The sequence below is a fragment of the Hippocampus guttulatus genome, chromosome 15 (genome assembly GCF_054856545.1).
Source record: "Hippocampus guttulatus isolate MCC_2025c chromosome 15, RoL_Hgut_1.0, whole genome shotgun sequence".
Lineage (NCBI taxonomy): Eukaryota > Metazoa > Chordata > Actinopteri > Syngnathiformes > Syngnathidae > Hippocampus > Hippocampus guttulatus.
The window spans coordinates 6,771,657-6,786,017 of record NC_141275.1 but is presented as its reverse complement, the minus strand read 5'-3'; the positions used below and the strand labels follow the sequence as shown (position 1 = coordinate 6,786,017).

The following is a 14,361-nucleotide window of genomic DNA, read 5'->3' as shown; positions in this document are numbered from 1 at the left end:
AGAGGACATTTTGACTCTAAAAACAATTGGGTGCAAAATAACCCAACTATCGGTCTAAAAGGGACCAAATGCTACTTGGTCCAATTTGACCCTTTTTCTTTTGTTAATGTATTTTTTAATTTTATTTTATTTTTTTATGAAACAGACATCACATTTTGGGGGCTGATTTGTGCAATAACCTATCCTAAGTGTTTATTTATTTTTACTTTTCAACCCAACTGTTTTAAGAGTGTACATACTAAAAAAAGGGTGTGTTAGGGAGGGGCCAGCCAGGCAGCCTTTTAAGCCAGCGTCTCTCACCTGAGGCTCGCCTGCTAATCACTCACCTGTAGCTCGTTAGGGCTGAGATAAGTTGGCTCCCTAACGAGTCCTCAGCGCAAGTTTGTGCCACAACCTCATGCAATGAGCTCTGGTAAGCATCGCCTGAAGTTTTCGTTTCCTGTGCAGATACTCCCCCCCCCCTCCCCCCATCCCTGTGGATTCCTCGTGCGTCTCCCTTGAACTTTAAGTAAATCCCAGTTTGATTTTTTTTTTTTTCCTGAGATGACCTTCCAAAGGCTGTAATAAACGATGGCAAGTTTTTGGCTTACGCCGTTCATGTCTGTTGTCGTGCGATTGGGGTCACGTACAAACCCTAACATTCTGGGTTGTTTTCCGAACCCACCCCCTGTGGATTTGGAGCAGATTGGGCTACTTTAATCCAAGGATGGGTTAAATATTTCCACCCATCAGAAAAATTCCAAAATTAGATTTGGGTGCCCTGAAGAGCTGTAGGAGGGCCGCCATTTTGGAGTTTTGGGCTGTGTAATGAAGTTTAATGTAAAATTCTTAGAGAATGTCCAGTTGGGTCCTGAGGCAAGACCTTTTACGCTGTATGCCAATTCCAAGTCAAAGCTGACCCCAAGTAGCTAAAAATGGGTGGTTTGCATAAGGAAGGGCATCAGTTTGTAAAAGAGTTGCCAAACCTATCAGTGTGTGTGTTGTTTTTACGAATGTTCGATCAAAAGTGTTGAGAATAGCTTGTGCTCTTTGACAATGTGATGGTTGAACAAACATACTTTTGGGCGGGGGTCTCTTAAAAAGTTATGATTTTGGAGGTACAAGCATTCCCATCCATTAGACCACAGGTGTCAAAGTCAAGGGCCGGGGGCCAGATCTGGCACGCCACATCATTTTATGTGGCCCGTGAAAGCAAATCAAGCATGTCAAGTTCCATGATGCTTGGTAAAGTCTGAACCAAAATTTCAAATTGTCGTATGCAATCCACAATCGCAGTCATTATTTTTGACTTCTGATTTTTAAAACTAGTTATCCATCAATTTGTTGTGCGCTGTGTATGTATTATGTGGAGGTATCATAACGGCCCTTCAAGGGAAACCGTAACTACAATGTAGCCCGCGACAAAAATGAGTTTGACACCCCCTGCATTAGACCCATCGCTGGGTTATTTCCCCCAATTTGGGTTACATTTAAACCTGCGGTTTTAAAAGTGCGATAAGACCTAGGACTATCCAGCAATACAAAAGTAGCTATGCGAAAGCACGACCGGGAGTCAAGTAGCCCCATAAAGCATCTGACAAATGCCTATTCTGAGTGAAATTGATAAACGTTTGTGCCATTCCAACTCACCAGGGAAGGTTTGATGCCAATGCTCTCGGCAGCCTGAAAAGCCAGAGTCAGATTCCGGATCTGAAGGAAGAATTAATCACATTGTCACATTTCCACGCCACTCGTTGGATTGCAACAATAACACATGAAGCAGTCGACAGTATGGTTGCATAAAGGTGTAAAAATACATATAAAATGGCAACACGGGTAACATTTCGGTAAGATTATTAGGTCGATGCAAAGGAAATTGGAACTGGGTATTGTCCAGTTTCGCAGGGCATCCTTTCATTCCCCCGTGTTACAATAGAAAAAATGTGGTTCCAATTCTAATCTAAAAAATAAATAACTTCCTCCAATCTGTCGGCATTTTTGGCCCACGTCGTAATCCCAAGTACCCTTACAAACACAGCCTTTGAAAATGTCCTGCACTTTGTCCCCTGGCTTGCCCCGCTTATCCCATAAACTGAAGCTTGTGAGCTCCTGAACTCATGATGGTTGCCTTCAAACTGGCCGGTTCATTTTCAGATGATCAAATACTCCGCTACAAATGATATTCTTCAATCCGTTCTGATGCAGTCTGACTGGAAAAGAGCATGTTTGCCTGTGACCTGCCCAAAACCCGAGGCCATCGATTACAATCTTGGGTAAAAACATCTGATGATAAAGGGCGAGAGGGGGCAGTAATGAGATTAGGGGAAGGACAGATTACACTGGAAAGAGCTGCTTGGCTGTTTGGGGCCCCGAGGGTGAAGTCCCTCAGCAAGAGTTATTAAAGTCAACTCCTGTCTATTGAATTATTCAACACGGTGGCAGCGCCGTGTCTCCGTCATCAGCTTAATGTAACGCGCATGACTCATTTGTCACTTAGAATGAATAAAGTGCAGGTGTCGGACATTTCTATTAATGCAGCTGCCACAGGACCGCTATCCTGCTCGGATCCATGTAACTTGCAACACACAAGTCTTTGGTTCTCTCCAAACCATTAAAAAGTCCGGCAGCTAACTTTATAAAGGAAGTACTTTATGTCGAGGCGGTTTAACGGTGGAAATAAATAAAAAAAACAACCCAAATGTTTCTCAGATATGAGCGCCGAATGCCTGATTGAAGTTCAAAAGAGATTAACGATACCCTCGGGATTTTTTTTTTCTGGAATGTCATAACCTTGGTCCCATGAAAAGATTGGCTTGTCAAAACTTCAAATCGGAAAGATCCTCGTAACCTTGATGACACGACAACTATGCATAAACACTGATTGCTTCACTTGTAAATGTTGACGCCCGTGAGAAACGGAAGACTGGATCCAACTATGCAAGGGAGTCGCTATCTTTATAGTATCTACAGTATGTATGTACAGTAGACACACACAGTATTTGTAAATATTGTCCACTTTATCTTTCACTACAACCCCACCATAAAAATACAACACAAATGCGAGCTTTTGCATCCCCATGCATTCATCCAGTACTGGCATGTGTTAAGTCAGCTGACTTTAAACATATGCAAGAAGGGATAAAGTCAGTCATTACTGAGTGTGTGTCTGTATGTCTTCCTGTACCTTATCTTGACTGATGAGTTCCTGGTAGGGGATGTGGGCGGGCAAATATGTGTGCAGGAGGGCACAAAAAGCCAAGCCATCGCTCCAGCTGCTGCTGAAGTTGGTCACATCAATATTCTGTCCAAAAAAAAAGACAAAGGTCACTGAAAAAAACTCAAAGACAAAATGACACCAATCTGAAAGCCTCAAGGAGAGGCCATGAAAGCAGCTGTCCTCGAACAACAATTCCCCTGGTTCTTAATGGGACATTAATGCATTTGTAGGATGTTAACGGATCTTCTTGGATCCCCTTTTAATCCTCTGGTGTGCTTTGTGATTTCCCCTCAGTGACAAGCATGCACAGAAGCATGTTACGGGGCCATGAAAGCAGATGTCAGAAGGACAGTACAGACGGAAGAAGGTAAGGTCACGTTTTAAAAATACTTAATGCGGTTACGTGTCTTTTGGAGCACATGTTTGTGTGTGTTTTTTTGGTGATGTGAATTTTCCCTTTTTCTGCATAGCCTAATGCTGGCTTCTGAGGTGTTCAGTTCGTATATACTGTATGAAATGGACATGACTTGGTTCCGGGATGACATCAGAGTCATCAAGTGGGCGATAAGATTGTCTGCTCTCCTTAAAAAAACAAAAATGTGAGTCACTGTAACTTTATGCACACTAGAAACATTTAATTCAGTGATTCATTGGCATACCACTAGAGGGAGCATGCGTAAAACCAGTTGTACTGGTACCCCCGCTTTAAGAATGACTGATTTAAAAGAAACAAACTGGTTTTCTAGGGGGCGTGGCCTAGAGTGACCGCGGTTCGTTCAGTGTTAGCATCAGCCTCATTCTCCTTGCAAGTGTTTTCATTTTGTATTTTGTGTGTATGACTGGCAAAAATCAGAGATGTGAATACATCTGTGAAGCCGAGCCCCATTGTTTAACCGTCGAGGTGTTCTGTATATGTCTTCGAGTCAGCATTACAGCCCGGCGACAAGTGACAGATTAGACGATTGTTTACGGACGCTTTCAAGCTGCCGGTCATCCGTCTGTGCCCCGAGGTCCAGAGTCCAGCTGATTTTCATTCCAAATATCTAATCAGAGGATTGATCCAAACCAGTGACTGCAGGCCAATGCAATTAGCGACTTGATTGGACACCAAAATGGCACGGCTCCTTGGGGAAACGACTGCACAAACAAAATCGCTGCTTTCAGCCCGCACAACCATGAATAATGCCTTAACTCCTAATGAGACGCATTTGGCTTCCTCGGAATGTCTCGCCATCTTAAAAACAAAAACAAAACACACACACACGAAATGAGGTTGATCAAACAGAAAATGCAAGAGAGAGGCGGTTATGCTTCAGTGTTAAGTGTATCCATTCCATCCATTTTCTGAACTGCTCATCCCGTTCGGGGTTGCGGAAAGCTGGAGCCGATCACGGCTGATTTTGGCCAAAAGTCAACGTACACCCTTGACAGGTCACTCAAAGGGCACTTATAAAGAGCGACGGCATTTCCCATGGAAGCCAGCCATCTGAAACTGTCCACTATCAGCAATGTTCGACAGTAACCAAATCGTTACTCGCATGCTGGAGTACTTGTACAGTTTGGATGATTCGTACTTTATTTTCCTGATTCGCCCCCTCATTGTACTTTGACGCCAAACATTTCTATAAGGTCAATTTCTCTTCATATTGTTATCACACGATGTGTGCAAGTGGTGTTGCCGGAGATGTCGTTGATGCATCCTGCCCTCAGTTTGCGCGGTGACCTTTTAGGTAAAATAGAAGCCAACGAGGAAGGAATATGTCCCGCGGCAGTGCGCCGCAAACAATGGAATCATGCTTCTCTTCTCCCTCCACGTGGCCGTATCCTAAATTCGACTTTGGTACTCACAAGGCGTTGTTTACTATACACAGGACAGATTGTTTTGTGCTTTGCATACTTTGGTATTTATATTTTAAGAGCAAGTACTTCTGTACTTTTTACATTGAACTTATCCACTTGGACTTTAAATTTGAGTAGCATTTGACCATGAGACTCTGTAGTACGATTTGCTGTGCACTTTATCCGAAGCTTCCCTAAAAGGTAAGAATTTATTTTTAATACCCTTGTGAGCCTCACATGGCTGGAAGGATCTGTGTGAACATGACTTCCTCATTTTCGACGCTGGCTGGCTGACTTGAGGATCTCTGGTGATATGATGTCGCGATGGATTTATTTGAAAAGGTCCATTTGAATTCTGACAGCATGTCAAGGCAAAAACAAACAAAGATCAAAGATGACAATAGCGGCTTCAACCCACGGGCACAAACAGCCCGCGTACATTATAGAAATAGGAACCCAGTACTTAAAATTTCAGACGGAACCGGGCGAATGAGGAGATGCACTCGGTCCATGTTTGAATGGATGCTTTTTGTGTCACATTAACGTCATCAAAAGCTAAGAAGAACACGCGTATTTCAAATCAATGCGCTTAACCCTTTCATGCACTCTGTAACCTGATAACACGATAAACTGTCTACTGTAGAATCCGCTGTGCCTGAAAGGGTTCATCTTGGCATTCCAGTTAGCACACCCAATGCCCTGTTCATGTTGGGAAACGGTTGATGGGAAATTACAGGTAGAAAGTGAAAGTGGTTTGCCTTCGCCCCCAACCATTCATCAGTCACGGCGACTATATTGAATCTGACGTGTGCAGTTGTGGCAGGCCTCACGACCTAACTACCCCATCTTGCTGCATAGGTAGCCCTTTAGGACTGAAATGATGGCCTGAAGTGGGCGGGGATAATAGAGGCCAGCGGTGGTTGTGGCGTTTCGGGAGTGTGGCATGCATGCTAAAACAGCAGTAGACGAGAGCAGCTCGCTGGGCGCCGGCTCAGAAAAGCAAACGCGGCATCAAGCGACAGGAAGCGTCTAGCTTGGCACAAAAGGCAGAGCCATGTTTTTTTTTCCTCCGGGCTCAGAAGAGAGAAGAAGGGGATTGCTCACAGGGAGGACTGGGCCGGGGATGAAGAGCAGAACTTGTTAAAGTTGCTTGGAGGCCTTTGGTCAATCGAAAGGCTGATATGATTAACCTGGACGGCTTTAATTTTAACAGCCGATAAACTTCAAAAGTCCTGCCAGTCGGCATGTTTAAGGCCAGAGAATGTGAGACGCTTTGCTCCAAATTATGACCTAATCTCTCTGAAACAATTTGGGTGACTAGTAGTGTGAATCTAGTGTGAATAAATATATGTGCTTCATTGTACACATTATATATATATATATATATATATATATATATATATATATAAAACATAGTTAATGAAAACTAACAGAAAAAAATGTGTTGAATTTACTGAATTTTATTTTTTTCCTCTGGCTGCACAAAATAGAATTATCTGGATTTAGATGCATCTTTTTGATTAGCTGTAACTGTATAGTCCACTTAAAAAAAGTGTCTGGATCCAGATGATTTTATTTTGCGCACCCACTTGACAAAATAAAATTAAATAAATTCAGCACGGCATTTTTCCCCCCCCCGTGTAAAATCCAAATACATTTTCATTCACATTTTCTTTCATGAAATAAAAGAAGTGCTTAGAAAAAAAGATGACTGAAACCACATCTTACCTTTATAAGATTAACTGAACTGTAATTGGGTATTGCTGTATGTCTGTACAGAAGGAATTGAAGCTTACTTTATTAAACAATATTAAGAGACTTTTTTTATAGCACTCGACATATACTCTGCATATTTAAAAAAAAATCAAATACTAAAACTACGAACAAATGAAAACCGAGCGCTTTCAAAAGCAAGAATAAAAACTGACAAAGCCACTCTGAAAAATAATGGAATAAAAAAAAAAGTCTGAACTACAAATAAAAATTAACTTTAATGAAAACTTCTCCAAAGCTACAGTTTTATCACCCAGGTGGCCATATAAAAGGCTAATTAAAATAGATTAAGTCTGCGTAAAAATAAAGGCACACTTTTAAAACACATTGACAACTGATTTGAACAAAAAAGAAAACCGCAACCATAAAACAGAGTAAGCACTGTACGTATTGTAGCGCCTGTGTACATGCATGTGCCTTTAAGAGGCGGTGCCTAGAGGCTTCCGTATGACGTCAGTGGGTCTTGGATGTCCTCATTGTGTTTGTGTTTAACTGTTCCCCTGGCATTCAATAAACAGTTGTAAAGTCAGTCAAGATACCACCGCGTACTGTTACGATACCGAGCTGTTGATATCAGATGTAAAAGTGTAAAAAGAAAAAATGTCTGGAAACAGCCACACTGTAAATTGTGACACGTGCGTTTAAAAAAAAAAAAAAAAAAAGCCATCAGACTAAAAGGATGAATGCAGGAAACATCGGCCTGAGAGGCTCATGTGACGGATGAGCTCGGTATGTTTCCTGTCAATCACTTTACCTCACCACCCACGAGCACAACCACAACGGCGACCAGGCAAAAAAAAAAAAGGAAGGCATGACAAAAGGACGGACAAATCAAAAATCAAAGTATAGAAACATGAACAAGAAATGACGGTCACAAAGTTTGACTCCCTTGCGGCACTCTAATATGCAATATTGTTGTATTGCGATATTCGATGGAGTACCGTCACACACAAGAGGTCATCGCAACATTCCATGCACTAAAACTTTACGCTATATGTATCGGAGTCTGGCAAAACCACACCCACCTAGGGGAGCCACTCAGCAAAATCCTGGACCTGTTTTTGTATTGGACGTTAATCTGCCCTTCAGAAAACATTTCATATAACCCAATTTTCCTTGAATTACATAGCACATCATTTCCTGCTATTGTTATAATGGGGTGATTTAACGGAAGCAGTGGTCTCAAGACTGAGTCAGCACATGAGCGGGTGTCTCAAAAAGCTCTTGTTCTTGTTAAAGCCAGACAACTGCCGCTTTAACGGTGACTCTGCAAAAAAAAAAAAAGTTGCCAGCTATTTATGATGCATTAACACCAGTAGCACAGATCGCTATTCTCTTACTCTATTCCTGCGTTCCTGAAGTGGCAACAGCTGAATGATAAGGGACCCGTGCTTCGGGAGTGGTGGGTCACAGTCCGAATAAAAAAGAATGGCGCCTAGTTTTTCGACAGATAAGCGTCTGCTTCCTAACTATTGTCGGGGTGCCCTTGTGAAAGGCCTCTGAACCTCTTCTCCAGCAGAAAGGTCAAGAGTGTTGGCGTTTCCCTTGCACTCTGACATCTCTCCATGTGTGTAAGTAGTCGTTTCCCTTGAGGCGTTATAATCGGTATAAATTACATTTACACACACAAATTTACACTAATGATTGAACATTGTTTTCTCATTTGGTGTCTGATCTCCATTCCTTCCACTCCTGGGGGGTGGTCTGTTCCTGTCTTTCTACGGGTTTGGGTTTGTGTGTCTGCGCGTGAGTTTGTGTGAGAGAGAAAACCGTTTCCCAGAAAGGGGCCGGATGAGCTGTGCTCTGAAAGGCCCAGCTGGGCCTAACTTTTCGAGCCTTTGCTCATTGTTCCCATCTTAAACAAATAGGGCCTTTATTTTTGTTTGGCTTGTACGGTTAATGAGAAAATGTGTCTGCCGTCTAAAACGGGACATCAAAGTGCCTGATAAATAGAAAGGAGACAAAATGTGTATTCCAGGAAGCACGCCGCACAACAATCAAATCCAAACACGTTGCGCATCACGCTTTGTGTTCGTAACAACGTCAAGTTGAGACGGGCAGAGTCATCCATCTCTTGATTGATGATTGTTAAGTCAGGGCAGGTACGCGAAGAGCGAAAAAAAAATAATACAGATGATTTTGTCATTAAAATTAATAAGATGTGTATATACACAACACTTGATCTATCTTCTGCCTTATTAAAATGAATATTAAATAAGGCATTTAAACAAATTTTCTAATAAACGAAGTGATATTTTTTTCATTATTATTATCAAGAACCGGTTTTAAAAAAAAAGACAATGTTTGCTCTCATGCAGTGAGGCAGAGATATTTTACATCTTACTCAACAATCTCAAAGCACATCCTTAAAGAGTGGATGTACATGAACGCAGGAGACACTGGCCTTCGGCCTTCTGCTTGTCACTACACGTCACTAGCATATATGATGAGCGGCAATGTCATTTGTAGTACATGAAAACTGTTCAGACGTTTTTTTTTTTTTTTTAATGAAACAGTAAGCCAAAGTATCACGAGTTCTGAGTTGACCTCAGACCCAAGGTACTAACGACCTCTTTTGAACTCCAATTTCCTGCAAGTGGCCCCTCAAGCGTTCTGGTCTCCTTTTAAGGCAAAGTCAATCGGAGCCAGTTTAAGAGCCACACTCATCGATTTGTGGCCACGCATGCACATATCGCTCCCACTTACGAACACACTCGCCTAAGTTCACCTGAGGCTCAGCCCGATGCATGATTTAAAGCACGTAGGCGATTGTCTCTCCTTTCATCAAGTTTTTTTTTTTCTGCTCTCAAACACATTCGGTAAATAAGCATGCGTGTTTGCACAGCCCCGTGTAAGATGATAGGACACAATCAGTTCACAAGCTCCGCTGTGCTCCCTGTTCCTCTTGTGATGATGACAGCCCCCCCCCCATTCCACACACACACACACCGATATGTCTCCTGCACCATTATTGATTCAGGTATGTGTGACATCACGCTTTGTACGCAGATATAATCACACAGACTTTCTTTGTACATCACCGCGCACAATAGCTCACGTTTCCCGTTGCACTTTGCAATTCGGCTCCTGTCTGACGGAAAATTTTGCCAACGGTGCAAATATATTGGAAATGCAGGCAGTTTGGTTGGTAACATGCACTCTCCCGTTAGCCCTTTGAGGGACAGCAGTTGCTGCAGTGGACAGTTTATCATGTTATCAGGTTGCAGGGTGCATAAAAGGGGTTAAAAAAATAAACATTATTAGTATGCACAGTTTTAAGATTTCCACGATTTTCCTTGATCTAACATGTAACCGTAGTAAATATAAAATAAATTTTAGTTGACGCGGGTCAAATCTGACACAGGAGAACCTCAGTTTTAAACTGTACAAAAAACCCACACCATTTTTAATATGTCATTGTGTATTTTGGGTCACTTCAGGAAATCTCAAAAAACTGTCTTTTAGAATATTTGTAGAGCTGTGAAATTGGACTGGAAGAATATATAAGGATTAAACTGTACGTTCAATTACGTAGCACAGGGGTGTCAAACTCATTTTTGTCGTGGGCCACACTGTAGTTCGGGTTTCCCTTGGAGGGCCGTTATGAATTTTGGGAAACCATATAAACGTTTACTCACCTCCACATATTACATACACAGCGCACAACAAATTGATAATTATTTTTAAAATCAGAAGTCAAGAATAATGACTTTTATTGCGGATTACATACGACAATTTGAAATTTGGGTTCAGACTTTAGCAAACATCATGGAACTTGACATGCCTGATTTGCTTTCGCGGGCCACATAAAATGATGTGGCGGGCCAGATCTGGCCCCCGGGCCTTGACTTCTTAACACCTGTGACGTAGCATGATGACAATATTTTGTTTGTGGTTGACATCCAAAATTATTTTGTCTTGGACAATTTCAAGAGCTTCATGGTTGAACTATTGCAACTTTGAGTCTGGAGCCAAGAAGAGTTTTTTAATGTAAATGTACTGCTAACTGCACTGACCTTATCACAGACCAACATGGCCTTGACAGACGACCACGAATCATCCTGCTAGTTTGTCCTTTTGTCCAGAGATACACACAATATGACGGATCCGTGGCACCGTGCGATTCAAGTGTCTGTAATTAGTGCCTTCCAATGGACAGAGGGTTCACTGGAACAACCTGACCTTTCGCAAGATGTCGAAACCCGAAGTGGCATCAGACAGTGAACATAGCCCCCCGCCGCAATGAACTGGGGTTCACTTCAGTTTGGATACTAACTGTTGCATAAACGCGATACTTCACACAAGTAAATAAAGCGCGCCAACATCCGTACTTGGAGTAAACACATGCAAAATCGGAGACTCCGCACCTGACCTAAACATTTTTTTTTGCGCTCCCTATCAATCCCAGTTGCATTTCTCTCATCCTGGATGGGCAAAGTAAACATGCAACAAAGTCAGAGAAGGAAACGGGAATTCATCATGCAACTATCCGACCAGTCAGAAAGTCTTCCAAGTATAAGAGCGTTACAATGGCTGTGAAAGTCGAGGTTCTTGTCTGATTATCGGGGACAGAATCCAATTACAGGTTGAGCACATGGCGGATGTGGACTAAATCCAAAAACGCTAGGATCACTGTCTGAATCAACGACGAGCGCCTCCGAGGGGGAAGAGATTTTATGGAGCAAAACTGAAAGGGAGAATGTCAAATCTTCTTTGATTATTCTTCAGACGTGCAAATAATGACACAGGTTGACTCGGCTTCTGTTAGAGCAAGCCACTGGGGCTCGGGAGGCTAAAATGGTGCCGGGCCTGACTCGCCTCGAGCTTTAGCAAGAATTTTGTTCCATATGAGAATCAATGGGACCCCCCCCCCCCAAAGATATTTATCTGAGGAATGCAAGGAGGGTACGCTGTGCGAGGACATCAGAACAGCTGCGACTTCACTAAATCTTTTTAATCCTGTCTAAACTGGTTTCCTAAGCTTGATTTTTGTGGACACTGGGAACACGAGGCCGCACTGATCTCTGTTTTCAATGACAGCCTTCCGAGACAGCTGGTTTTAAACTGATTTACGTTTATTGGCCTCCATCTAAAAATCAAATTCAATTCCACATATGAGCTGTCTCGTGTTTCATGTAGTACACCACACACATTTGCGTGAAACTCTGTCCTAATGGGCCAGCATCTTATCAGGCATGCTATTAGAGTGTGCTCGCTGGTCAACCTTATTAGGCAATATGTTGTCATCACAGAGCATTCTGTGTTTTATCAACACGTACACACACACGCACACACACAGCGTGGCTACCATACTTTAGAGGAGGGAGATGTCTCGTATGGCCGATTAATAATATTTATTGCAATGGTAGGCTACGTTTGTATTATTACAATCATGACATGGCAGATGTGCTATCGTTGGTTCAGGTTCAGGGTGGACGCTGAAGTTTGAACATGCGCAGAAAGCTCATGTCTGTTGTAGGTGAGGAAGGATGAGTTAAAAATGTCTTTGTGAAATACTCAAATCAAATTTATCTTCACTTAAAATGGTATGTGTAATTAATCAGCCGTTTTAAACTAAATACAATGGATGAATGAAAATGAAATGAATACATTATTTGTTTTACTGATAATTAACCAGTGATGCAATGAGATCAATTTAAAAAATAGATGAATACATTTTTGATGGACCAATTTGGGGAGGGGGATGTAAAAATTAATGCAACAAATATTGATACAATGGTGCCCATGAGCAACATTTTCCACACGTGTGGTCTAGCCCCCGTGACGTTCTATGAAATGAACTAAGAAAGCAAAAAAAAAAAAAGACTGCAGACAAGCAAACAGCGAAAGATAAAAGAAAAGTGCAGTACACAATCACACATGTATTAATTCAGTATGTCTGTAATACTGCGTAACTGTTTTCCTTGCTCCTACATTTCCTTGAGATATGAAAGCTATATGGATTGCACTACTATACAGATTTATACCTCAACACCTTTGAGGTGGCACAAACTTTTGAGGACATTTAAAAAATAAATAGAAAAGTGGTAGAAGGAGAAACTCATAGTACCTTTAAAACCAAAAATTGACTAGTGGGAGGGGGACATAAACAAGTATCCGACCCTGTTTTTGTTTTGGAAAAACTTTTACATGTGTGGAACAAATTAATCCAATTCGTTGAGAAAACAACTTTTCAATCCATTGAGGAAAAATTGCCCACGAAATGAACAGCAAGGCAGTGAAAAGTGAACGCGGCTGCGCTCCACTCGGACGTGAGAAAGATCTTTGACCTGTGATCCCTACCGGATAGCCTTGTGTTTTCTTCTGGCACCACTTCAGTAGAGCGTTCCTCTTAGATCCCCCATACTCCCGTGCGAGTGCAGCCAAGGGGTCCGTACTTTCCACACCATCACGAGGGAAACACAGACCACAAGTACACAGTGAGAGAGAGACAGACGGTTTGAGAAGAGATAAGTCTATTTGAGTCAAATGTAGTGCAAATATCTTTCTTGAATTACAGCCGTGCAGTTAACACTCCCCCAATATGAATGGGCTGCATGTTTTGGCAACAGTTGAAAAATGAATAATGATGAAACTAAGAAACACACACAGAGTACATGAGCTGCGCGACACGAATATTGTTCCCAAGGTCATCGCGGTGGTGTTTGTGTTGTATCTGGAGCCATGGGAAGACCACGAGCGCCCGGTCATTGCTCTCAAAATGGTAAACATGTCACGCCACTTGGCTGTTAAATTCACTCGTTCTCGCTTTGAGGCGTCGCTTAACATTGCAAGTTTTGCAGAAGGACATAGACGCACATTCATCACCGAGCAATAATATTTTCTTGCATCATCATCCAAATATCAGACAGAACACAGGAATAAGCCACTGCTGTTTGGACGGGTCCACAATAACACTCGAGTGGCAATTACCGTATTGGCCCGAATATAAAACGGCCCTGATTATAAGAAGACCCCCTCTTTTTCAAAACTCAAGTTTGAAAAAACACTTTTTGAACAACAAATTAATTTTTATACAGAAAATAATTACAGTACATCTGAAACAAATGATTATGACAATATATTTGAGAGAAAAAGCATATTATTTTGCCTCATTCAAATCTTAATATCTGAACATTTAAATATGTAAACCAAAGTGCAATCACATTCGTAAATGAATGGCTTCTGGTTTTTGAAATGTAAATGACATAACTTCTCCTCAGCTGCCGGTTAACCTGGCCGATCTTTGACCCACTTTGCTCCAGATTGTCGCTACGTTTCTCCATTTTCTGTTAGCGCTTCGATTATTTTCTTTTCTTTCTTACCGCTATTTTTATTTTTATTCTTCGTGACAGGGGTTCACTTTGGCCTGGGGAGTCAAGTTCAGCATTCGCTTCAATTGTATCTGGCGCCATCTAGCGTCGTGAGTGGGTATAATGTCTAGACCCCGAATATAAGACGACCCCCACTTTTAAGTCTTATTTCAATGCAAAAAAACACCGTCTTATATTCGGGCCAATACGGTATTGTCCAAGTGAAAAGCACCGGAGAAT

The 14,361-nt window shown here is 41.9% G+C and overlaps 1 protein-coding gene across 2 annotated transcripts in view; it reads right to left on the bottom strand.

Moving 5' to 3' along the window:
* specc1 (sperm antigen with calponin homology and coiled-coil domains 1) overlaps positions 1-14,361 on the bottom strand; it is a 49,415-nt gene that overhangs the window by 2,337 nt on the left and 32,717 nt on the right. For both annotated transcript variants that reach the window (XM_086130582.1, XM_086130583.1), the window contains 3 exons: positions 13,112-13,205; positions 3,164-3,280; positions 1,630-1,689 (listed from right to left, as the gene is read on the bottom strand). In XM_086130582.1, coding sequence (XP_085986708.1) covers positions 1,630-1,689; positions 3,164-3,280; positions 13,112-13,205 — 271 coding nt within the window. The remainder of the gene's footprint in view (positions 1-1,629; positions 1,690-3,163; positions 3,281-13,111; positions 13,206-14,361) is intronic.